This window comes from Cornus florida, unplaced genomic scaffold, assembly GCF_030987335.1.
Source record: "Cornus florida cultivar Cherokee Brave unplaced genomic scaffold, ASM3098733v1 CherokeeBrave_3.0.0_Hap2_Chr05, whole genome shotgun sequence".
NCBI lineage: Eukaryota > Viridiplantae > Streptophyta > Magnoliopsida > Cornales > Cornaceae > Cornus > Cornus florida.
The window spans coordinates 88,759,836-88,785,167 of record NW_026775575.1 but is presented as its reverse complement, the minus strand read 5'-3'; the positions used below and the strand labels follow the sequence as shown (position 1 = coordinate 88,785,167).

At 39.2% G+C, this 25,332-nt stretch overlaps 2 protein-coding genes across 2 annotated transcripts; one reads left to right on the top strand and one right to left on the bottom strand.

Annotated features, from left to right (window-relative positions):
• Positions 1-55: 55 nt before the first annotated feature.
• On the bottom strand, positions 56-4,493 carry LOC132309655 (uncharacterized). The gene is made up of 2 exons (XM_059807942.1): positions 4,349-4,493; positions 56-576 (listed from the first exon to the last, which is right to left on the bottom strand). Exons 1-2 carry the CDS (start codon positions 4,491-4,493, stop codon positions 56-58), a joined length of 666 nt encoding a protein of 221 aa, XP_059663925.1.
• Positions 4,494-8,056: 3,563 nt separating this feature from the next.
• LOC132309654 (receptor-like protein 34) lies at positions 8,057-9,113 on the top strand. The gene is made up of 2 exons (XM_059807940.1): positions 8,057-8,499; positions 8,609-9,113. Exons 1-2 carry the CDS (start codon positions 8,057-8,059, stop codon positions 9,111-9,113), a joined length of 948 nt encoding a protein of 315 aa, XP_059663923.1.
• The last annotated feature ends 16,219 nt before the right edge of the window (positions 9,114-25,332 follow it).

Here is a 25,332-nt window from a genome sequence, read left to right as displayed (position 1 = left end):
AAAAGTCAAAAACTTTACATTCTCCCCAACTTCAAAAAAGATTTCGTCCCCGAAATCAAGACATACCTAGGGAAGAAAACAACGCTGGGTACTTGGACCGAACCTCCTGTTCGAGCTCCCAAGTAGCCTCCACGACTCCGTGGTGTCTCCAAAGGACTTTCACCATTAGTATCATCTTGTTCCTCAACACCTTCTGTTGTGTGTCAAGAATCTGAACTGGTCCTTCCTCGTAGGAAACATCCTCATCAATGTCCACATCAACATAACTCAAAATGTGAGATGGATCTGGCTCGTACTTTCGTAACATCGATACATGGAAAACATTGTGGACCCTATCCAACTGTGGTGGCAAAGCAAGCTTGTAGGCAACCTCTCCTACTCGGTCCAAAATCTCAAACGGTCCAATATATCGTGGCGACAACTTGCCACTTTTCCCGAATCTCATCAATCCCTTCCGTGGAGAAACCCGTAGAAAAACATGGTCTCCCACCTCAAAGGATAACGGTCGTCTCCGCTTATCCGCATAGCTCTTCTGTCGGCTCTGAGCTGTAAATAACCTCTGTCTTATCAACTTAATCTTCTTAGTAGTCTCGAGTACAATGTCGGGTCCTAAGGCGGCTGTCTCACCTACCTCAGTCCAACAAACAGGAGACCTACAAGGTCTACCATACAACGCCTCAAATGGAGCCATCTGGATGCTCGCCTGATAACTGTTGTTGTAGGCAAACTCAATAAGTGGAAGGTGATCCTCCCAACTACCTCCCAAATCAAGTACACATGCCCGAAGCATATCCTCCAAAATCTGGATCGTACGCTGCGACTGACCGTCCGTCTGTGGATGGAATGCCGTACTAAGATGCAACGCTGAACCAAACGCTACTTAAAGTCCTTCCCAGAACTTCGAAGTGAACTTAGCATCCTTATCTGACACAATGGTTACAGGAACTCCATGCAACCTTACAATCTCCTTCACATAAATAACACCAAGCTTCTCTGCATCATCTGTTGCCTTAATAGGCAAAAAGTGAGCCGTCTTGGTCAATCTGTCAATGATGACCCATACGGCCTCATTGCCCCTCTATGACCTTGGAAAACCTGTCATAAAATCCATAGCAATATGCTCCCATTTCCATTGCGCTACAGGTAATAGTTACAACAAACCAGTTGGCCTCTGATGCTCGGCCTTCACCTGCTGACAGGTAAGGCATCTAGCCACAAACTGTGCAACATCATTCTTCATCCCGCTCCACCAATACTGACGTCTCAAATTGTGATACATTTTAGTACCACCTGGATGAACTGCAAAACGGGAAGTGTGAAACTCCCGTAAGACATCCTCACGACAAACTGTGGGAACCACCAACAAACCCCTGAACCGTAGACCCCCATCTGCATGCAAAGCCCAATCTTTCACTGTCTCACCACTAGAGATCAAAGCGTGGATGGCATCTAAGTCCGAGTCGTGTCTCTGTGACTCAATCACTCGTACAACAAGAGTAGGCTGAGCCACAAGACTAAATAAGAATACCTACTCACTGCAACCATCATCATCACAACACTATAATCCTATCTCTACCAGATCTTCAAGCATCTTCCACTTCCGAATAGCTAAACTGGCCAAAGTTCCACGAGATTTTCAGCTTAAGGCATCAGCTATAACATTTGCCTTGCCCGGATGATACTGCAAATCAAAGTTGTAATCTTCTAAGTACTCAACCCATCGTCTCTGTCTGTTGTTCAAGTTCTTTTGGGAGAAAAGGTACTTGAGACTTTTGTGATCTGAAAATACCTCGAATCTCTCACCATACAAGTAGTGTCTCCAACACTTCAAGGCAAACACAACTGCCGCTAACTCCAAATCATGAGTAGGGTAGTTAAGCTCGTGAGTCTTCAACTATCGAGACCCATAAGCCACTACTCTACCATCTTGCATCAACACACATCCCAACCCGTCACGTGAAGCATCACAATAGATCACATAACCCAAGCCACGCTCAGGTATCACCAACACTGGAGCTGTAGTCAATCTCGTCTTCAACTCCTGAAAAGATGAATCACAGGCCTCATTCCAGACAAACTTGACCCCTTTCCGGGTCAAACAGGTCATAGGAGCTGCCAAACGGGAGAAATCCTTCACAAATCTCCGATAGTAACCCGCTAAACCAAGAAAACTGCGGATCTCAAACACATTCTTGGGTCGCTCCCAAGTCAAAACTGCTTCAACCTTTGATGGATCAACTGATACTCCACCTTCTGAAACAACATGCCCCAAAAACTTCACCTCCTGTCGCCAAAACTCACATTTCTCGTATTTGGCATACAATCGGTGTTCCCGCAAAATCTGTAAAACAATACTCAAATGGACCTCGTGATCTTCCCGAGTCCGTGAGTACACAAGAATGTCATCCACGAAAACTACCACAAACTGGTCCAAGTAATCGTGAAAGACGCGGTTCATCAAGTCCATGAATGCCGCTGGCGCATTAGTCAAGCCAAAAGGCATAACAAGGAACTCATAGTGTCCATACCATGTGCGGAATGCTGTCTTTGGGATATCCTCATCCCTAACCCGCAACTGATAATAGCAAGACCTTAAGTCAATCTTCGAGAAACAACTGGCTCCCCTCAACTGATCAAATAAATCATCTATCCTTGGCAAAGGATACTTGTTCTTGATGGTGGCATGATTCAACTTCCGATAATCAATGCACAACCTCAACGAACCATCTTTCTTCTTAGCAAACAAGACCGGTGCGCCCCACGGTGACACACTCGGTCGGATGAAACCTTTCATCCTCAAATCATCAAACTGCCTCTTCAATTCTTCCAGTTCAACTGGTGCCATACGATACGGTGCCATAGAAATTGGCGCGGTACCTGGCATTAACTCAATAGAGAACTCCACTTCTCAGTGTGGAGGCAACTCTGTCAAATCTTCTGGAAAAACATCCAAGAAGTCACAAACAATCGCCGGATAAACTTCTCCCATGACATCATCTTCTTCGGCTAGAAGACTAGCTAAGAAATAATCACCATGACTTCGTCCACGAACTCCATAAAACGATGAAATATGGGAATCACTCCGATCTCCCACGAAAAAGAAACAGTCTCCCTCGGAAGTGCAAACTGTAACCCTTCCTCTGTAACAGTCAATCGTGGCATGAAATGAAGCCAACCAATCCATCCCAAGAATGACATCAAAGCTAGTCATCTCCAGGAGGAAAAGGTTAAACACGAAAGTCCGCCCGACTATCACAATGGGACACTCCCGCACAATTCGGCTCAAAGACACTGAAACCCCAACTGGCGTATCAACACTCAACGCCCGTTCCAAGAAACTAACTTCCAACCCCGATGCAAGTGCAAATGATGATGAAATGAAAGAAAGAGATGCACCAGAGTCAAATAAAACATGGGCCCAACAACCAAACACTGGAAATATACCTCGAAGGATTGACGGTCCAGAAGATGCATCAGTCTATGCCAGTGCAAAAACACGTCCCTGTGGTACCTGTGCCTGAGGACTGCCAACCTGAACACCTGACTGCTGCACTGACATAGTAGGAGTATCCCTCCTAACTGATCGTGAACCCTACGAAGACATAGTAAGCTGTGGTGGTGGTGGTCTGAAACCTGGCTGAACTGTAGCCGATTGTGACAGCCTCTGCTGTGACCCTCTGCCACTAATGGTGCCTGCTCTCTTACTCGGACAATCACGAATCAAGTGACCCTGCTGCCCACACCCATAACAAGCCTTCGGAGCTGACGAAACTGAAGACGATCTCATCGGACAACTGGACTTGTAATGTCCGGGCTGCTGACACTGATAACAAACAACTGCACTCTAGTCAGATCCAGCTGGCATAGGAGTGGTAGGAGCAGATCTTATAGACTGTTGCCCCTGAAACTGAGATGGACTGCCCCTGTTCCTTTTCCAAGAAGATCCCTCTGAGGATGGCCTTGCACCCCTCTTTTGCTTCAATTGCTCTCTTCTTGCATCTTTCTCTCTATTATCAGCCTCCAGCATCAAAGCCCTTTCCACTGCTTCAGAGTAAACCTTAATAAACTGTGCCGTGATCAACGGCCTCATTCGATCATTAAGACCCGAGACAAACTTCTGAGTCTTGTTAGCTTCATCTCTCACCACTTTTGGAGCAAAACGGGAGAGTGAGGTGAACTTGTTCTCATACTCCGCCACTGACATGTTCCCTTGAATAAGATTATAAAATTGGTCTTGTAACTCCCATCTTTTAGAAAGCGGAAAGTACTTTTCATAGAACAGTTCCTTGAACTTGTCCCAACTCATCTCGTCAATCTTATACTGGTTAGTGATCGACTTCCACCAAACCTTGGCATCCATAGTAAACTTGTGTTGCTAGGATGATCTTCAAGTGATCCTCTGTCACATCCATTGAGGTCAACTGAGTTTTGACTTGATCCATGTAGTTGTCGGCTACCATTGGATCTGCATCGCCCTCAAACATAACCGGCATCAGCTGAGAAAACCCCTTAATGATCTTGAGACGCTTCTGAGCTGGAGTCTCCTCAACTTGAACTGTAGGTTATGGTACCAACTGCGGCTGAGCAACAATCGTTGCCCTCACGACATTTTGCAACAAACGATTAAACTCCAGTGCCACAGAACCTTCACCCACTTCTACGGGTACGGGTGTTTCAACATTCTCTCTTCTTGGGGGAACAGCTCTTGGGGGAATCAAGTCCCTAAGAAGCATGTTCTCATCAACTGGCTCCGCCGGATTGGAGCTAGAGCTCTTACCAACATCGCCCCTTGTTGGCCTAGGGCCAACTTCTCTAGGTTCCTCACGCCGTGACATCGTGCTATAAAACGAGAAAACGATTCAGAAACATGACACTAAGGTCCACTGTGGACGACTCAACAAGAATTAATACCGTACAACACTTAGCATGCAAGACTATGCAAGAAACATTTTAACATAAACAAGTAAGCAAGTAAGCACATAGGCAGTTAAGCATGCTCATTTAAATAAGATACCACATAGCAAGTAGTCAAGTAAGCAACACAAACAACATTCCATACGACTCTATGTAGGCCTCTACCCGTCGTCCTAAAGGTTTTCGAACCTTTGCTCTGATACCAAATTTGTAACGACCCTAGCTGATGCCAAGAATTTTACAAAAAATTCGGCATAACCTCCCCTAAAAATAGGCCTACCATACCCTGTTTAAATTCATTTTTTACCTATCATGGCTTAAATTCCGAATTCACGGCAACAGTATATGATCATACACAATCAAATAACACCGATAATTACTTTAACTAAAATTATCCTTCCCATTCATCAACAAGGTTACATGACAAAGTTTTGCAAAATATACATATATACCTTTATACTTTTAGTGCTTTGCAAAAATAATGGGAAATATACAAAAGACACAAAAGTGAGCTTTTAGTATCGCTCAAGCTTGAGGTGGGTTGTCGTCCACCGATTCTTTTCCAAGACCTGAAAAAAAATGTATAAATAGTAGGGTGAGCTATATGCTCAGTATGTGACACTTAAGACACAAATCTTGTGTCCTTGTGAATTCAAGCAAAGCATAGGCCAATGGGAGATAGGGATCATACAACGTAGGGGATCAAATACAACATACAAGTCAATTCCAAGTATAAACAATGCAATGCAATGAAATGACATGCAATGCATGTCAATGACACTCCCTATTTTCATTCTCAAAATCATCACTTTCAAATGTTAATACAGCCCGCCCTTTGGTAAACCCGCCGCGACACGAAAGGAGGATTGGCTAGTGTCCCTGACCCTTGGTAACCCCGCGGCGTCATTATAGGGCCCAGCTAGCTCAACCACGCTAGGGCGACTCCCTAGTCCCCTCTAGGCTATATTAACCTCCGACCCGTTGGTAACCCTGCAGCGACTGGGTTTCGCATAAAACCATTTTATCAAAAACACTTCCCTGAAATTCCCCATATTTATTTCAAGAACAATTTCTCCCATTTCATGTAAACCCAATGGTATGTGCATGTATATATGTTCCATACATTCAATGTCATGGCATTTAAAATTTTCCATCATAAAATTAAACATTCAACATGTTCAACATCTCCCAAGTAATTATTAACACATTAAAATACAACAAAATACATTTAAGCATGTGCATGTATATATATATATGAGCTCAACATCATGAATTGGGAAATTTGGCGCAATTTAAATAAGCATACTCTCAAACATCAATTTCAGCATGCTAGCACATAGTAAACATAGGAAATCAACAACTAAATATAATTTGCACATGAACCAACCATATTCAAGATCGTGAAAACCCTCTAGACATCATTAATACCATCATAGATATAATTAACTCTAAATTAAGCATATTTAATACAACATGGAGGTAAAATTCACAATAGAACAACACTAGAGTGGATTAAGATGCCCCTACCTCAAAATAGGCAAAACCCTAGAAATGGTTTAAATTTTCGAGTTCCAAATAAGGCTCAAAACTGGAAATTGCTTGCATCAACGCGTAGAGCTCGTCACACTCGTCGTTTTGCCTCAAACGGCACCTAAATCCGGCAAGTAATGAAGATAGAATCAAGGATTGAAGTTGAAAAAGAAAAAAGAAAAGCAAAAAGCTGAAGCAGCGAGAGAGAGAGATATGAGCTACCGAGAGAGAAAACAATTTGGAAATAAATGGGTCTGCAATGACCCTTATAACTCAAGTGGGACCCACAGTTGAAAAGTCAAAAACTTTACAAGTCGATCCTTCACGATCATCAATACGACGAGAATTTGGCGGCAAATTGTTTGGCCGGACTTCCTTACGGTGAAGATCTGTCAGATTGTTCCCTACCTCCTTGCCGTGATGTGCCGCATCGGTACGTGCAACTTTTTCTCTTACCGAGAGCAGTCGCGGAATCACCGAAACTTCTTGACGCTGCATTTCAGTCCTTAGATCCGCATTTTCTCTCTGGAGAGCTTCGATCATGTTCATCAACTCATCAACTTTCATCTGCTGGACGTTCTCTACCGTATTGGAGTTTTCGCCCCCTATCATGATTCCAGAGCGAAGCAAAGGCATGAATTACGAATTCCTAAACAGAACTGAGCGTCACCGATGAGAATTCCGTTAGATCTGGACCCAACTTCACCGAATCGTGGTCACCGTTTGCTAGATTTGAGCTTTTCTGGCTTTGAACTCACCGGATCCGACTGCAATTGAACAAATCACAGTTGCATAATTCCGAAGCAAATGCCTCAGAATCAACAATAAGCAAGAATCTTCTGAATAAACTACAATCTCGCTGATCTGGATTCAACTTCCAGAAATCAAACTGTGTGTTCACAAATTTGATTGAACTAACATGATACTGATCAAACTTGAATCGATTTTCTTCGTCGTTCCCACAGACGGTGCCAATTGAAGATGCAAGAAATTCACTCCTCTTTCTCTCTCTAGAATTCTTACACTTCAACAAAAAATAAACTCTAAAATATTCCCCTCTTATCCACTCGTAATGGTCTATTTATAGACCATTCCAAATACTCTAATCAACTTATTACATAGGGCTCCTATTCAAGGGCTTTCTTCCTTTTGGGCCTGACTTTCCAATGGGTTTGGTCCTCTTCAGTGGATCCTCCAAGCTCAGCCCATTCCGTGGTGCTTTTGTATGGGCCATACTTCAATTGTTCGCCCCGATCCCATGCCAGCGAGCCATAACCGGCCCATACCACTTATTGCATCCTCAAAAGTCGATCTCTCAACTTTTGAAACTCAATCATTTTACTGTTACTTATTACAACTTGAGCGGAACAGTGATGCTAGATGTATTCCTAAACCTAAAAAATCTTATTCATCTTAGACTAGCATATAATCAACTAACAGTACTCACCAGTAGTAGCTCTATAAATGGCAATGCTACACTAACCCCCAAGTTTGAGTACCTGGGTTTGGCCTCGTGCAACTTAGCTTTTCCAGATTTCTTGAGTAATCAACATGACTTGCAGTTGCTAGGCCTTGCTGACAACAGAATTCAAGTGCTCGTGCCTAAATTGATATGGAACATGAGTACAGAAACTTTGTGGTTATGGACCTTTATCATAACTTTCTAACTGGCTTTGACCAACCTCCTTTAGTGCTTCCTTGGGTTAGACTGCACATTTTAAACCTTAGTTCTAACATGCTGCAAGGATCACTTCCGACTCTACCCTTGTCCACCATTGTTTATAATGTCTCAGACAACAAACTAGATGGAGAGATTTCACAACTGATCTGCAATTTGAGTTCTCTATATGCCCTTGATTTATCTTACAACTACTTCAGTGGCATTATTCCCCAATGCTTGGGAAGCTCTACTGATTCTCTGTCAATATTGAATCTTCGAAACAATAATCTTAGTGGCCCCATTCCTCAAATATACGAAAGAGGAAGCAAACTAAAAATCGTCGATTTGAGTCAAAACCAAATTGCACGGGATGGTGCCAAGATCTTTGGTGAACTGTTCCATTTTAGAGATTTTAAATCTTGGGGACAATCAAATCAATGATATTTTCCCCATTTGGCTAGGAACTCTTTCTGAGTTGAAGGTTCTCATTCTGCATGTCAATAGATTTCATGGTGCAATAAGGCAACCTGAATCGAGCTTTGCTTTTCCCAAGTTGCACATCATTGACCTTTCTCATAACAGTTTTACAGGGGAGCTGCCTTCAAATTACTTCCAAACCTGGGGAGCGATGAAAGTCGTTGACAATAATCAGTCATATTTGCAGGCAAGGAAAGAGTTAACTAAATTTGGTTGGCAGGTAAATTACAGTTACTCAATGACAGTAACAAACAAAGGGGTGCAAATAATATATTTGAAGATCCTGAATATCTTTACTGTCATTGATCTCTCCAGTAACCAATTCGAAGGAAAGGTTTCAGAATCTATTGGGATTCTTAAGGGGCTTCACGTTCTCAATCTTTCCGACAATAATCTTATTGGCCAAATCCCATCTTCCTTGGGGAACCTAACAGAGCTTGAATCATTAGACCTTTCTCAAAACAAGCTCTCAGGAGAGATACCTCAACAACTAATCCCACTCACATTCCTTGCAATCTTCAATGTCTCATAATCATCTCACTGGTCCTATTCCATGAGGAAGACAATTTGATAAATTTCAAAACAGTTCGTATGAGGCCCTTTGTCAAAGAAATGTGGCAATTTAGAAGCATCACTGCCACCACCACCTTCAAAATTCAAGCATGGTTTCCAATTGATAATACTGTTTGGATTGTCATATGCATGGGCTATGGAGGTGGGTTAGTAGTTGGGCTGATCATTGGGCACGCTCTGACAACAAGGTATCATGAATGGTTTGTCAGCACCTTTGGAAGGAACCAAAAGAAACACTTGTAAATTCATAGGAAAAGATGAGGGTCCGATTGATGATTGGAACAATTTATGAGTAACCAATGTCAAGAGACCTATTCCAAATAAAAGGAGAAATTGAGTGATTGCTTTCAATCCTAGGGCTTAAGGTGATAGAGTTCAGTCACTTTGTGACAAGAAGACCATTGAAGCTAGTAGAAAAGATTGATGGGGAAGAGACTAATTGTAGGAAATCGGAATGCTCATGACAAACATTGATGATGAATGATTCAAATGCAAAGTGTGGAGAGACAGATTTAACTAAAACGTAGTTGTGAGGGAGATTAATTAAGGAATAAGACATAATTGGTTGTGTTTTAAAATGAGACATGAATGAATGTAGCAGAATATGGTATTGAGAGAGGTTAAGTAAAGCAAATGTTTCAGATCGATGTACATACAATTGGCTATATTATATCCAAACATGACATTTGCCAAATTATGCCACGTAGACCAATTAGGACAATCCAAAAGAGGGGTTTTAGTGCTCAAACACTCAGAAATTTTGAGATAATTGTGAAGACCGATTTATAAGACTGAATTTGATATTCAAATTATTCTAACTTTGGTCTTACTATTGGAAATATAAAAATCAGTCAACTGAATGGTTGATACCATGTAATTTGGATGCAGAGTAAATGGTTTTAGAGTAAATGGTTTTATTATTATTATTTTTTTCCCGGAAGTTAAGCAGAGTAAATGATTGATAAACATTACACAACAAACATTACAGGGCAACGTGATTTTAACATTGCTGAATAGAAATAAACCTATTTAGCCAGGAGGATTGATTGCATAATTAAGAAAGCTAAAATATATTTGTCAGGAAAAATAGAAGAAAACGTAGAGGTTTGGGACACGTGTTGACTAAAGAAATAATCAATGGAACTATCTTAAATCACCAACACTCTTGTTATTAAGTGGATCTTGCAACATTTCTATAGTAAATTTGAACAAGTTAGAATGGAGAAGATGGTGGATGATTTTTATTTCCATGTATTTATATCTTAAATATTTCCATCTTCTTTTTCTAGTTATGAACTTGTTGTTTGAAAAGTTTTCGTTATATACGTTCTTTCTTTCTCAATTTCTGATTTTTGGGTTAAGCTTTATAGGGATTTTCCTGAGAAAGCAAGACTGGGAAGAAAAAGTCTTTTTTGGTATTTGGTCTTTTTGTTAGAAGGAAAATTGTACTTTAACCGACAAGTGACATTGTGAGTTGGACTATCAGTACGCCTATAAATGGATCGGATTCGAATTGGATTTCTTATAATCCATATTTGATTTGTTTAACTAAAGGATTAACGGATTGAATTTCCCAATCCATATCTTAATTATTGTCTCCAATTCGGATTTGGATAAAAATCGGATCCATTGATATGTCTAGTTATAAAATTAGGTGCAGTGGAGTGGAGAGTTGTTAACATATAAAATGATGCATCATATAATTGTGCTACGAAATGAATCTAAAAGTAGATAATTAATATATATAAATTTAATGGTAGATAACTAGTATATATAACATACACATATAGTATATTTTAATGTAATGTTTCAAATTTTACCATTTTTTGGAACTTTTTAATTTTTTGAGGGTATTTTCGTCTTTTTTCGTTTTGCGTGCCGGACACCGTGGGGTGTGCCGGTTGTGTCCGAGTGTTGGTTGGGACATTTCATTGTGTTCATGACTCTTTGAAATGCAAGGTTTGTCATTTTTGTATTTTTCCGTTTTTCCTGCCGAAAGGTCCCGTGTGGGACCCGCTACCGGAATTGCCATGTACGGGGGTGTTGTTTAAGTCCATTTTGCATCACATTTATTTTATTCAATGTGTTATATGTGGTGGAGAATTGTTATGTGTATGAAAATATATATATATATATAGAATTGTGGTGTAAAAATAAAAAAAAAAAAGAAAAATTTTAATTAAAAGTGGTGGGATCCACCACTTATACAAATTGTGGCCAAAAGGCTATGTTGGCCTCACATTTTTTCCCACTCCCGTAAGCTCTCTTTCTCTCCCCCTTTTTGGTCCATTTTATTTTTCTTTTCAAAACAAAAATTTAATCCTTAATTTCTCCTTCATCTTTTGGTATTTTTGGGAGCTGTTTGCGGCAAAACGAAGAGTGCGTCGAGATCTATGATTTGATCGAAGCAAAAGTGGTTTTGGTGCACTCTAGGGATTTCGAATTTAGGACCCATTTTGAGGGTTTTTCTACAAAATTGAGGTACGTGGATTCACGGAGTTATAAGAGGTGTGTCTTATGCACCTCTTACTGAGTGTTTATGTAATGTTTCTAAATTTTATCATTTTTCAATTTCTGAAATTTTCTGATTTTTTGAGGGTATTCTCGTCTTTTCTCATTTTACATGCCGGACATCATAAGGTGTGCCGGGTGTGTCCGAGAGTTAATTAGGGTATTTCATTGAGTTCAGGACTCTTTGAAATGCAATGATTGTCATTTTTGCATTTTTCAGTTTTTCGGGCCTGACTGTCCTGTGTGGGACCTGTTACCAGAGTTGTTGTGTATGGTAGTTATCTCTCGGGTCATTTGTATACCATGCATTATTATTATTTTTTTGCCTAAGTAAATTGTTAAAGTGCTAAATTGTGTGGCTATGATATAATTAGAGCTTATATGTATAATTTATGATGGAAAATAAATCAAAAAGGAAATTATTTTTGGTGGTGGGACCCACCACCACATTAAGTGGCCAAGAGGCCATGTTTGGCCTCCATTCTCCTCCCTCTTTCCCACAAGTCTCTCTCCCTCCTTCACTTTCTAGACTTTCCTTTTTCTTTTAATTTCCAATTTTTCCAACTTTGATTTCTCCTTCATCTTTTGGAGTTTTTAAGTGCCATTTGCGGCAAATTGAAGAGCACGATAAGATCTACGATTTGATCCGAGAAATTTCTAGTTTGGTGCACCATGGAATTTCGAAATTGAGGCTAGGAATTGGGGATTTTTTCTTAATTGGAGGTAGGGGTTCCTAATCCATGAAATTCTTGTTCCCTTGTGAATTTTTCTTTGCTAATTATAGCCAAGCATGCTTAATTTGAAATGATTGCTTCCAAAATGATTTAGTTGTTGTATATGAAGCTTATGATTATGTGTATAATTTGATTTGTGTGAAATGCATGCTTAATTGTGATTAACTCTTGAATGATTTGTCTATCTATGTGAAATTTTATGTGTAGAGGATATTTGTGTAAGTAGTTTGTGGAATTGTTGTGAGAATCATGCTTACGTGGATTTGTTTTCACATACTTTGTGCTTAACATGCTAAAATTTTTATTTGCTTTAAAGCATGATACGTTATTTGTGTTATTGTAAAGCATGTTAGGTGGTTAAGCTTAAATTAAAAGCATGATAATGAATATTGACATGGCATGAGATGGTATGATACATTCATGCATGAGCATTGGGAAGAAATGGGGAAAAGATTTGAAAAGGGAAGAAAAATGATTTTTGGTAAATGTTTTGAAAAGTGTTTGCAAAAACCCAGACGCCTAGGAGGCGCCTAGTGGTCCGTGGTGTTAATGTAGTCTAGAAGGGAGTATGGTTGAGCTAACTAGGCCGGATGTGACGCCTTGGAGGTGCCTTGTGGTCGTGGATAGTTAGCCAACCCTCCATTCGTAATGCCTTGGAGGTGCCTTGTGTCGGATTACACTAACGGTTTGGATGTTGAAACGGAAATGTTTCGGAAAATGGGGAGCGGCATGAGCATGGCATTGCACTTCATTGGCATACATGGCGTGATTGTGACTTGGATTGTTTGCTATTGATATTATAGTTATCTTTCTCCTCCGAGTTGTATGATCCCGTTTTCTTTGCTCTTTTCATTGTTTGGAATTCACGAGGTTACAAGAGGTGTGTCTTAGGCACCTCCTACTGAGCTTTATGCTCACCCCTGTATATTTAACATTTTCAGGGCATGGAAAAGAAGTGGTGGGCAATAATCCACCACAGCCTTAGCTTGGACTAAAAGACTGTCTAATTTGTTATATTTTGGCGTCTAAGCCTCATTTTGCAAAGAATTGGCACAATATATATTATTTTGTAATAACTAAAATGAACTGGTATTATTTTGAAATTGTCACTGAAGTGGAGTGACTATTCTTTTGGATACATACATATATATATAAATATATGTATATTTTGACGTATTTAGAGATGTAATAAAGATAAATAAATAAATAACCTTACTAAATCCTTTTGGTGTATTTTTCTTGGAACGTGTTATGTATTATCCAAAATTTTTGTTACCAATGTTGTTATTGCATTGGGTGTTGAAATGTATATAAATATGTACGTGGGTATGGTGGACAGTTGCATTTAAGTGTGGATAACCCAGAACCAGTCGACGTGAAATTCCCACACGTCGACCGGATGACCTGAACTAGTCGACATGAAATTCCCACACGTTGACCGGCATCTTGGCAGTAGCTGTTTCACTGTGCATAACCCAAACCAGTTGACGTGTAATGCATGCACGTTGACCGGTTCCTGTTCCTCACATTTTTTGTTTAATTTCTCTGATTATCATTTTATTCAAAGTTACGAGTATTTATTTTAGGACCCAATAAAATTTAATAATTATTTTTTGTTATCACAGAAAAGACTATATTGCCCCGAACTCTATCTTATTTATTAAGTGACATAAGTAAATGACCATTATGCCCCTTTGAGTCTCAGACCATTAGAATTGTGACAAATGACCATCTTGTCCTTGTTGGACTTTAATGTACAAATTTAACGTGAAAGGACCATATTATCCTTGGATGATTTTGGGTTGAGTACGGACCCGTTTAATTATCCGAATCCAGTGGATTTGGATCGTTACAAAAATGGTATCAGACCTTTAGGTTCAAAAACCTAAGGACGACGAGTAGGGTTGACTTAAGAAGGACTTGACTTGATTTAGATGCATTGCATGTTAATGTGTTTATTGTTTTGAGAAGTACGCTTACTTGCTTAGTTGCTTATATGTTTATGGTTTTGAAAAGCATGCTTACTTGCGTACTTGATTATTTGATTATGTGATCACATGTTAAGGTGTTCAAAATAATGTGTACTATTACCATAATAATGATAGAAAGCATGTTGATTTTGATATGATGACAAGTAGAAGGAATATAGTGATGAAAAGTGGTAGACACGGTGTGTGCAGTTCTAATTTAAAGGTTAATGTAGCAAGTTGTGAGCACGGTACATGCAAACGTGTTTGTATGGTATTGTGACAGTCATTTGGGCATGGTTTATGCAATCATTTTTCTTATGGGAGATAGGGTGTTTAATTTTTTTAAAAAAGAAAATGAAGGGACACAATTGTATCATAGTATGAGGTACGATATTTATCTGTGTATGCGTTTACACGGTTGAGCATAGGATGGTTGTGTGAGTTTTAACCTGAGTAGACGAGGAGCTCGGTTGCTCCAGGGTTACTTGGGTGCCAGTTTTTATCGAACAAATGGTTTGGACTTCTAGCTCGTGGATTGAGCTATTAGGTGTAGTCATTATAGTCTTCTTATTGCATTTTGTGCAGTGTTTAGAGCACGACTTTTAAATGGGTTCGTATTTCATGGCACGGTGGCTGTGTTGTGTGTGTGTCTCATGCATTGGTGGATGGGTTCTTATGACTGTGGAGGTCAGGTGTGTGGGTAAGGGTTTCGGTGTGACCTCAGGAGGTTAATGTTTGTGACTTGGGTCACGTTTTGGTGCAGAGGTTCTTTTCGAATCAGTCGTGGTAGGTGTGACAGAGGTTGTCTAAGTCACGAATGTAGTTTATGGGTTGTAGATGTGTATTGTGGGGGTCTAAGGAGCGTGTTGTGGTTAATTGACTCTCGGTGAGTTAATTTCATAGCTCGATGAATGAGTAGGGTTGTAAGTCGTATCAGTTATCGAGAGAGCCTTGAGGTGGTGTATAGTGGTTAGTTTTAGCTGTATAGTGTAGGGCTGCACAATATGACAGGTTGTATGAGGTCGTTAAAGTGTTTGGTTGTTTGCAAATGAGGTAATTGATGGTAGGTGCTATGTTATCAAATGAACTATGTATCTAATGGATTATGTTTTTGGAATTGGAAGCTGTGGACTAGAGTTGAATTTTATGTTGTGTCTGGGGTACGAGGAAGTAATAGATGTTGTTTAAGGATCCGAAAGGATAGACAAATGATTAGAATAACTGTAATGAGGGTGATCTCGTAGGTCTCATTGGTAGTCTCATTTGGCTTTTGTCGGGGCCAAGGGTGTTCTGAGAGATAGGAATGATGAGAAGTAATGATGTTGACCCTAGGACGCGAAGTTTTCTGGTTTAGGCATGTTGATTGCCTTAAAATGAGTGGTTTGAGTAACCAGTTGAGTGTTAGTGATTGATTGCATCGTTGATGGTTTTTAAGAGACAATTAGGTGTTGAATATTCTGGGTTTTGAGCCCATTTTGTTTTGAGGATTTGTCGGCATGGCATTGCCGTATGGAGGTTCTTTTCTAGTGGTAAATAGTAGTCATTGTGGGAGTATTAAAAGTAATGCTGATTCTTTTGTTATTGTGACGACCCTGGTTTTTAGGCCAGCGTGTCCTGTGATGAACCGTAAGGATAATCCGATAACGGATCCGAATGCGGAAGCGAAAACAAAAAACAAGACTCTAAGAAGTCAAAGTGACCTTCCATGAGGTCGTGGAACTCAACAAGAACTAATGCGAAAGCAAAAGATCAAAAATATGACAAATAAGCCCCCAAGGGCAAAATAGTCATTTCTGAAAACTGTAGATTCGGGTGTTGGAATTTCATATCTTTTCTGCCCGGACTCAGAATCAGACGATTCTTGAGTCTAATTTTGTTCATTTTTCGTTATCCTTCCAATGGTGTGCACAGTGGCACCCTTTTCAATGAGAAGTGACCATTTTGCCCTTAGTTCATCTCTTTTCGGGTTAGACATTCTTGCTTCATTTGCTTGGCTCATTTGAGTTCCGTGGTTTCATGGAGAGTCATTTTGGGGCCTTAGGGATGACGTATATCTCTTGAGGTCATTTGGCTTCTTTTACTTCCGCATTTCGGGTCCGTTATCGGATCAACTTCCGGTTCATCACTAACGCACCAGGTTGAGAAATCCAGGTCATTACAGGTGGTATCAGAGCTCCTAGGTTTGAATACCTTGGACGACGGGTTTTGGGTGCATATCATGCTTATGTTGCCATGCTCTATGTGTTTATATGCTTCATGATAACATGTTTTGGTTTGATAACATGTTTATGTGCTTACGTGCTACATGTGGTATGCCGTTTGTTTAGCATGATTTAATTATTATGTAAAGAGCATGACATATGATGTATTCTAGATCAGATTTGTATATACATAACTGTGTTGCATATTTGGCATGACACAAGATTGGTCATTGAGGCTCGAGTTGAGGTTGATGGTGATTGTAGTCACGGTTATATTGTAGTTTAGGTTGTTGTTGACCTAGAGTTAGTTTTGAGGTAGATGGAGAGACACCTTTTGTTTAGGCTCTCGTGGGGTGAGCCATTAGGCACAACCGTAGTACTGGATTTGTTAATTTTAGGCCATGGTTAGGTTTTCGACCTTTTAGGATCCTTCGTTGTTTTGGAAGGTTCTTCTGAGATTGCAATTTTCGTGGGCGGGTACGTTATGGGCGGGTGCATGGCACTGTCATGCTACCGTACTGGCAAGTTACGAGTGCAGTTCGGATGGAATCAGCGTTAGGTTTTGTTCCAACAGGTGTAGTCCTTTTGATCGATAATAATGATGGTTGTTTTGGGGATCAGTCGTAGTGATCAATTTGGTTGCTGATTGTATGGCTAGAGTTGCCATTTTCTTTGAGTTCTCCTTACGCGATGACGCTTTTGGGGTTAAGTCGATTGATAGATGCTTCGGGTAGAGAGAGCATTGCATTGTTAGTGTCACTTGTAGTGTCACCCTTAGATTCAGAGATGGATTGTAGGAGTCTTACCATTGTGGTAAGGGCTCACATTTGTTTTGAGACAGGTTGTTATTGCATTGGTTTTTGGAGTCACTATATAGCTAGGACTGGTCCTTCCTTTTTACCTAGACACTCTAGGACACGATGTCCATAGGGTTTATTGTTGCATCACTTTTGCTTTCTACAGTTTCATTTACTACCATGTTAGTAGTATGATTTATGATATTGTGATGCATGAGTAAGTGGAGGTCTATCCACGTTTGTCTTCTTGTTGTGTGGCAATAGCATGCCTTTCTTATATGCTTTAAGATGCCATATTGTTACTGCGCTTTAATGACATGCTTTTGTGTTTATGTGGAGACGTGCAGCATATGCTTTTGATTTTCATCTATGTAAGTAGATTTTCTTTCTGGTAGTTGCATTCCTTGTCATATGCATGACTTTCAGGTTTGGTTTTCCCATTCGTTTCCCTTAGTTGCACGTAGTCTGTATGCGGGTTTCCACAATGGTTTTGTGCTGGTTCGTGTTAGGGACTTCACAAGGAGTGAGTCTCTTCCCTCTGTTGCGTTGTGCACTGTTTTGGGGTTGGTTGGTCCATGAAGATCATTGTTGTTGTCTTGAGTCCTTGGTGAGGATTTGATATATTTTGGTCGACTTACTTCCAAGTAGGGGGTGAAGTCTTTGACCTTATTGTCTTTTGTTTCAGAGGTGGAGTCGTGGTGTTGTCCTTCTTAGGACTAGTGGTTTTCCTTCTTTCGTGTCTTCCCTTGGGGAGTTTTTACCGTGTTAGTTGATGGAGTTATGGTGCTCAGGGTGAGTTGATTTGTGTGAGATCATTTTACGAGGACTTGTGTCCATATTAGTGAGGATCTTTTTTATTCGTAAGGGGAGCTCGATGCTCTTTTGAGGATGTCTTTTGGAGACTTGTTTCGATTTTGGAGACCTGGATATGGTTAACCCTTGGGAGAAGTTTTGAAGGATTGCGGTTAGATTCGGCTTATTTGTGAATTTTTCTCGTCCTAGTTATGGCTAGGCATCGTTTTGAGGAATTGTAACTCTAGTGATTGGGCACAGAATGAAATTGAGGAATTTTGATTTAGCCTGGTATTGCCAAGCACGGTTTTGAGAGACACTTTTTTTAAGACCATGGATGTCAGAATTTTGATGTGTATGCCACGTGGTAGACTTGTTTTTCGAGGACTTAGTTATCCATGATAGGGATGTGGATCTGATGTTTGATTTCGGTGTAGTTTTGTAGTTGATCTGTTTCAAGGAGATATGTGGGACTTTCGATGAAATGTCTTGTATTGAGGTTCGTTTTGATTTATGGTGGTGTTGATTTATCTGGCAGGCTTTAGATTTTTGGTTGATGTTGTTACTAGGAGTGTTTTGAGACATTGGAGTTGTTGGTTTTGTTGTATTGAGGATTTAAGACCTTAAGTGTCGCGGTGCCTATGACATTGTTGTCAGAGTTTTGGGATTAGCTATCCCAAGTCTCACACGATGCCTGGTTTCCGTAGTGCATTTGGTGATGATCTTTTCCCGACATTAATGTCATTTGTATCGAGAGGTTTCATGGGTAGACCTAATGGGAAGCAGGTCATGAATTAGTACCTAGTACCGTCATGCTACCTTACTGACGAGTAAGTGTGGGCGGGTTATGGTCGCTATTCGTACTGCCACGTTGTCCTTGTTTTGTACTTTGATTTGATCTGTGATGATTTTGGAGTTCTTTTTGGGTTGTTTTTGGATCGGTATGATGGTTCATCAGGAGAAATGCTTACGATTATTGTCTTCCGTTCCTTTGTCTGGCATTGGGTTCTGTGAGTGACCTTTGACTTGTCGTGTGGCTGTGCAGTCATTTTTCTTTTGAAAGGTTGTCCAGTCATAAGCAAGTGGGTGCAAATGTCATTGGCTTGAGCGTTGTCTTTCAGCCTTGGGGTTGTTTTCGTTGCATGTTGTTTGGGGTACTCGGAGATGTACTCCGTAGTTATCCTAGTTTTGCTTTTGTTTTGTTGGGGCTGGATTTCGGGGACGAAATCCCTTTAAGGTGGGAAGGTTGTAATGACCTGGTGATTTTCTTCCTTTTCCCTTTTTCTTCAAATTTTGCGGATAAATTTTTTTTTCATTATCTTTTCCTTTTCGGGTTCGATTTTTGCGCCTTTTAGTGTCGTCTCAAGTGCTCGGAAATGGTTTCTGAGACTCTTTCCTTTGGATTGACAACTTCCTTTGAGGACCGAGTCATTTCCACATTTTTTTGTTTTTTGACACTATTCATTTTTCATCTTTTCCTTATTTTGTCCTCTTCTCGTTTTTCACTTTTACTTGCATAATCTCATTTTTTGTGCTCGGATTTGATTCCGGTTTTGCATACGTTCATGATATTTAAATTCCATGACATCTACATTTTTACTTTTGTAGAAATGCATATTAAATGCTTACTTTCTTTGTAAAAGTCATGAAAACAAGACTTTTTGCAATTATCCATAACTTGAGGGGTTTTTGGGTAATTAAGTAAAATAATTATTTTTCGTCTTAGGGACCATTTTGCAAATTAAATTGAAAGATATTTTTAAAAAGGACCTTTTTGCAATTTTTGGAAAATGTGACAAGTGTCACATTCCTATGGTGCCACTTGTTGATTTTTTGGTGGAACCACTTGGAGGCTTAATCTCATGACACATGGAGGTTAGAGATTCACCAACTTGTTGTCCTAGGATTGGTGCACTTGTTGGCATAGATGGTTGACAAGTGTAGGGTTAATATTTAATCTTAGAAGCTTACTTGGATTCACGACAAGTGTAGGACTCACATTTAGTCTTGCATTAGTGTGTGTGAGAGAGGTAGTGCAAGAGCACCTAGTGAGTGGAGAAGCCCACCAATTTAGCTTAGGGTTTACACATTTTAATTCATTCATCACTTTCCTGTCAAGAACCCTAAGAAAGCCACCATTGGAGAAAAGCTTGACTAGTAGCTTTGACTTCATTTTTGGTGCCCTTTCACTCACCTTAGAACTTTGAACTTGGAATACTTTTTGTTCCCCTGATCCTCCTCTTCAAAACCCTTGAAGGATCTAGCCTAACTCCTAGTTTTGCTTTGGTATCTAGAGATTCAATTCTCTAGTGAGGTATTGATCTATTATTTTGAAGTATTTTTATGTCATTATTGAGTGTTTTACATGCATGGAAGAGAATGACTTGTATTTTGCCCTTAAACTGTTTTAACTTGAAATTAATCTTGTCAAATTAAATATAGAATATAAAAATATACTCAATTAGCTTTCATTTAGTTTTGGTTTCATGTAATTTGGATTTAAAATGAATTAGTTATGAATTTTTGAAGTTGCAAGCTAGTTGTTGGAAATTTGAAGCTTTTCCTTTTTAGTCCGGAAATAAATTTTTTATATGGAGCTGTGGTACTTCAATTGCCTTGAAATTTTTACTAGAACTTTCCCCATAGGTTTTACACTACTCAGAATTTTTTCACGATTTTACAGCATTTCTATTTTTTTTTTAAAATCCAAAACTATCTGTTGTCCATGTTTTTATTGCAACTGGAAAACATATTTTTAGATGATTTATTTCACTAACCTTTTGACATTGGATCATGGCTTAAATTTCTAGTTTTACACTCTCATATGTTTACTTCCAAAATAAATTAGGTTTGCCCAATTTGGATGTCAAATGAATTTTTTCATGAATTTTCAAAGTTGGAAGCTACAGGCTAAAAATGTGTTTTCTGGGCAGAATTTGTTTCAAAATTGTGGGTCAAAACTGTTTCAATTGGGAAAATATTTTGTTAAACTAAATTGATATTATCAAATTACAGTGTTTAAGCTTTCATTGGGCTTTGGATTCATTGAATTTGGGTTAGAATTGAATTTTTTATGAATTTTACAAGTTGAAGGTAGCAAGCTGAAAAATCTATTTTGCGGACCAAAAATTTGGGGCGATTTTATTTTGGTGGTAATTGGGATTTTCATTCCAATAGAGGTAGGGAATGTTTTAGGATTATTTGTGTATTTTATTGTGTGTTTGCCATGATTATACAACATATATGTATGCTTTGTATCAAATCTAGAAAGTTAGTAATTTTTATTTGTTTGTATAAGATTTAAAATTTATGATGATGTATAACTTTGATTTGAATTGTAACATGCTAGGAAATTATGCTTAGATATATTGGTTAACATATATTAAATTTGGATCATTTGATTAAGAATTACAACTTTTATTTAATATTTATCTTTAGTGAAAGTTTAATTCACATGGTTGTATCAAGCATTAAATCAAGTTGTAATGTGATATTTAAATAGGCCTTGGCATGTTCTCTAACATAGATTAAATTGAGGGCATTTAGAATTGTTTAAAAATCTAGAGGAAATTAATTAATTAGCTTGATTAATTTTGTTTTAAGTGTTTTAATTACTTAACTTGTCATTTAATGTTATATATATGATGACCATGACATGTTTTTCAATATATATTAAATTGAGATTATTTGGATTAACTTGGAATTTAGAGAATTTAACTATTTATGTTTAATTAAATTCTACTTTATTACTCCATGGATTTAATTGCATTTTAGAAGTTATTTCTATATTTAAATCATGGATTTGGATTTGATGTATGTTCACTTGATTACTTTTGAGTATTGGATAACATAGTTGTTACTTTTATATTCATGAGAATATGTGTTTCCTTATTGAATATATTGTTGTTATGTGTAAGGAATTGCACATTTTGTATTTGACATCTTACATGCTAGAGTAGTTGTGAATTTTGAGCATGTATTGTATAAGTTTCCAAAATTTGGATTGTGCTTGGTAAATAGTTGATATCTTGTATATACATGTTGATATATATACGTTGTTGCACAATTTGTTGATTTTGGAAACTTGGGGATGTCGTTTTTTGGCTATGGCTAGGACTTGGTTCTAGTACGGGGGATTGTCCCTCTATACAGTCTAGTGCGCACATAAGGAGGTTACCCATGGGCTAGTAACCCTAAAGTAACTATGTTGTCGGTTTGATCCAACGTGACGTCCGAGTATCCACTTTGTTTGATTTCGTATTTCATTTTAAGTTGACAACTAGATGATATCGTAACTTGTTGTTCCATATTTGATTTCCTATTTTGAGCTTAAGATGTAGCTTTGTGAAAGCATGTTTCATGCGTTGTATTAGAAGTTCCATTGTTGGTTAAATTGCATCGATATCATAATTTGTGTTTTGATGTTCAAATGTAGTTTAGGAATGACCTTATAGATTCATTTTGAACATAGACGTTAGGTGGCATGACCCACACTTGTTGTTTTCGTATTTTGGATTTCAAGTTGAAGACTTTGAGAATCTATATCTTGTTGCCTTGTATAACATGTTTCCATGTTGTTTAAATTGCATGAACAATGTGATTATGATAGAAATGATCTAGGTAGCTTAGGATGCTCCCTGGGTCTCATCTTGACATAGACGTTAGGTGGCATGAGCCCCTTTAACATGTTTCACCATAAGGTGATAAAATTGTAAAATGCTAGGTCGATGCATGCTCATCTCCTACGAGTAGCTTTATATTACTCACCCCTACGATACTGGGGCATATTTCAGATACAGGACTCAGGATTTGAAGATTCCATTGCTCCTTGGATGGCTTACAGTTTCTAAGTTTCTATTTTATGCAAGTGTTAGCATAAGATGCCTCTTTGTAGCCCTAGTTGTTTAAACTTGTATTCGTTGATTCGTATATGTAAAGTATACGTAAGTGCACTCTTTTCAATGTATTTAACATGTATGAGATGAGGCCGGAGGCCAATGACATGCATCTCGTTTTCTATGCACTTTTGTTTTCAAAATTTATTATGAAAATATTGGAAAATGTTAAGTCATTGCTTCATAACTTTCGCATCGGGTGTTGGAATTTCATATCTTTTCTGCCCGGACTCAGAATCAGACGATTCTTGAGTCTAATTTTGTTCATTTTTCGTTGTCCTTCCAATGGTGTGCACGGTGGCACCCTTTTCAGTGAGAAATGACCATTTTGCCCTTAGTTCATCTCTTTTCGGGTTAGACATTCTTGCTTCATTTGCTTGGCTCATTTGAGTTCCGTGGCTTCATGGAGATTCATTTTGGGGCCTTAGGGATGACGTACATCTCTTGAGGTCATTTGGCTTCTTTTACTTCCGCATTTCAGGTCTGTTATCGGGTCAACTTCCGGTTCATCACTAACGCACCGGGTTGAGAAATTTGGGTCGTTACAGTTATGGTGGTATTATTTTAAGAATGTGTAAGGAAGAATCCTTTGGTAGTGGTTTGATGGTCCTGTAGGATGATAAGTATGAACTGTTGTTAGAATAAGTGGCAGTAGAGATATTATGGTGTTATGGTGTGGTGTTCAGTACTGATGAGCGAAATAGTTTAAGGTGTGATTCAACGGTGGATTAGAGTCTACGAGTTATTTGTTATGAGTTGCTAGATAGGTGATAGGATTATACGTTAATTGAGGGGATTATAGACGGTTTAATCGTTAGAGTCAGTGAGGACAACTTAGCCAGTTAGGCACCTTCTTCTTTTGACGAGTCACTGGGTTGTTGTGACTGAGGTCATGGGTCTTGTGCATAAGGTGATCGAGGAAGTGTCGCCTTCGTAGGAAGAGATAAAGTGGATGGTAAAGTGTTATTTTATAGCGTAGAGGTTGTCGGTTGGGAGTGATTGATTCTAGGTTGAACGAGACACGGCGTTCAAAGGGCTGTGATTGTTTCTAGTGTTAGTATGCCGTGAGCGTCAGTGTTCTTACCTGATTGGTTTTGGTTAGTAAGGGTATCGCGGTGTACCATATGTTAGGTTTTTGTGTTGATAAAGTGTGATGGTCCATTAGTAGCGAGGTCGCCTGGAATCAAGGTCGTAATCCCGTATGTTTTTTCAGTTGGTTCTTCTCCTTGTGTGTAAGGAATTCACTTCATCTCATGTGAGATTGGGTGTCCATGGTTGGACGATTGGTGAGTAACGTGTAATAGGGTGTCGAATGCATTCGAGTACGAGTTATCAGTCTCTTGTGAGAGCGAGGTTCGTTACCCTTTCCGTTTGTTCTAGTCCTTGTAAGGGCGTCATTTGTCGTAGTCTTGTTCTCCCTTTAGAAGTTGTGTGTGTTCCTAGGTGGACGGACCTATGTGTGGTTTATAGTGCTGTTGGAGTTCACTGGTAAAGGTATGGTTGAATGGATCGACTCACTCCCATGGAGGGAAGTGGAGTCTTCGGTTTTGTGGTGCTTGTTCTGAGAGTGTTCTTGACAGGTGGTGTGTGAGGCACGAGTTGCCGATTAGGGATGGTATATTTCCGATGTTAGGTACTAGCGGTGATGGCTAGGGGATGTATCGTGAACTGTAAGTGTGAGGATGATTAAATGATGGGATGTGTGTCATGCACTCGGATGTTTTTATAGCCGTTTGATTCGACTAGTGTCTTGAGGATAAGTGTCGATGTTGTCTTAGAGTTTTGTGATTAGAGAAAGTGAATGTGTGATTCCATTGAGGAAATATAGAAATGATTGACTTTGATTTTGAGATTTCAGGTATGAGACAGTCGTATTGTGTGTTTCAAACAGGTAAGAATTGAACCGAATGATGACATAAAGTTGTTTGCCTGATATGGGTGTTATGAGGAAATTAGAGATCTCTCGTGCAGGTTGAGGATTGTGACGCTTGGTACCGTGTTGTTTTTACCTTGTTGTGAGTTGTATGATTGAGGAATGATTGAGATTCTTAGTGTTGGTATGTGATTGTATAGTTGTTGAGGCTACGTATAGCGATGGGTGGATAGTGAGTGGATCTCATGGTTGTTTTGTGGACTATGTGAGACTGTGTTTGAGGTTTAGACCTGAGGACAGGAATGATGTCTGTGTCAAGGTCGGATTGAGGATGAGAATGGCCTAGCCAACCATTTCTCCTGAACCAATCCCTCTTTAGCACGATGTCGGGTCAAAGGTCAATGA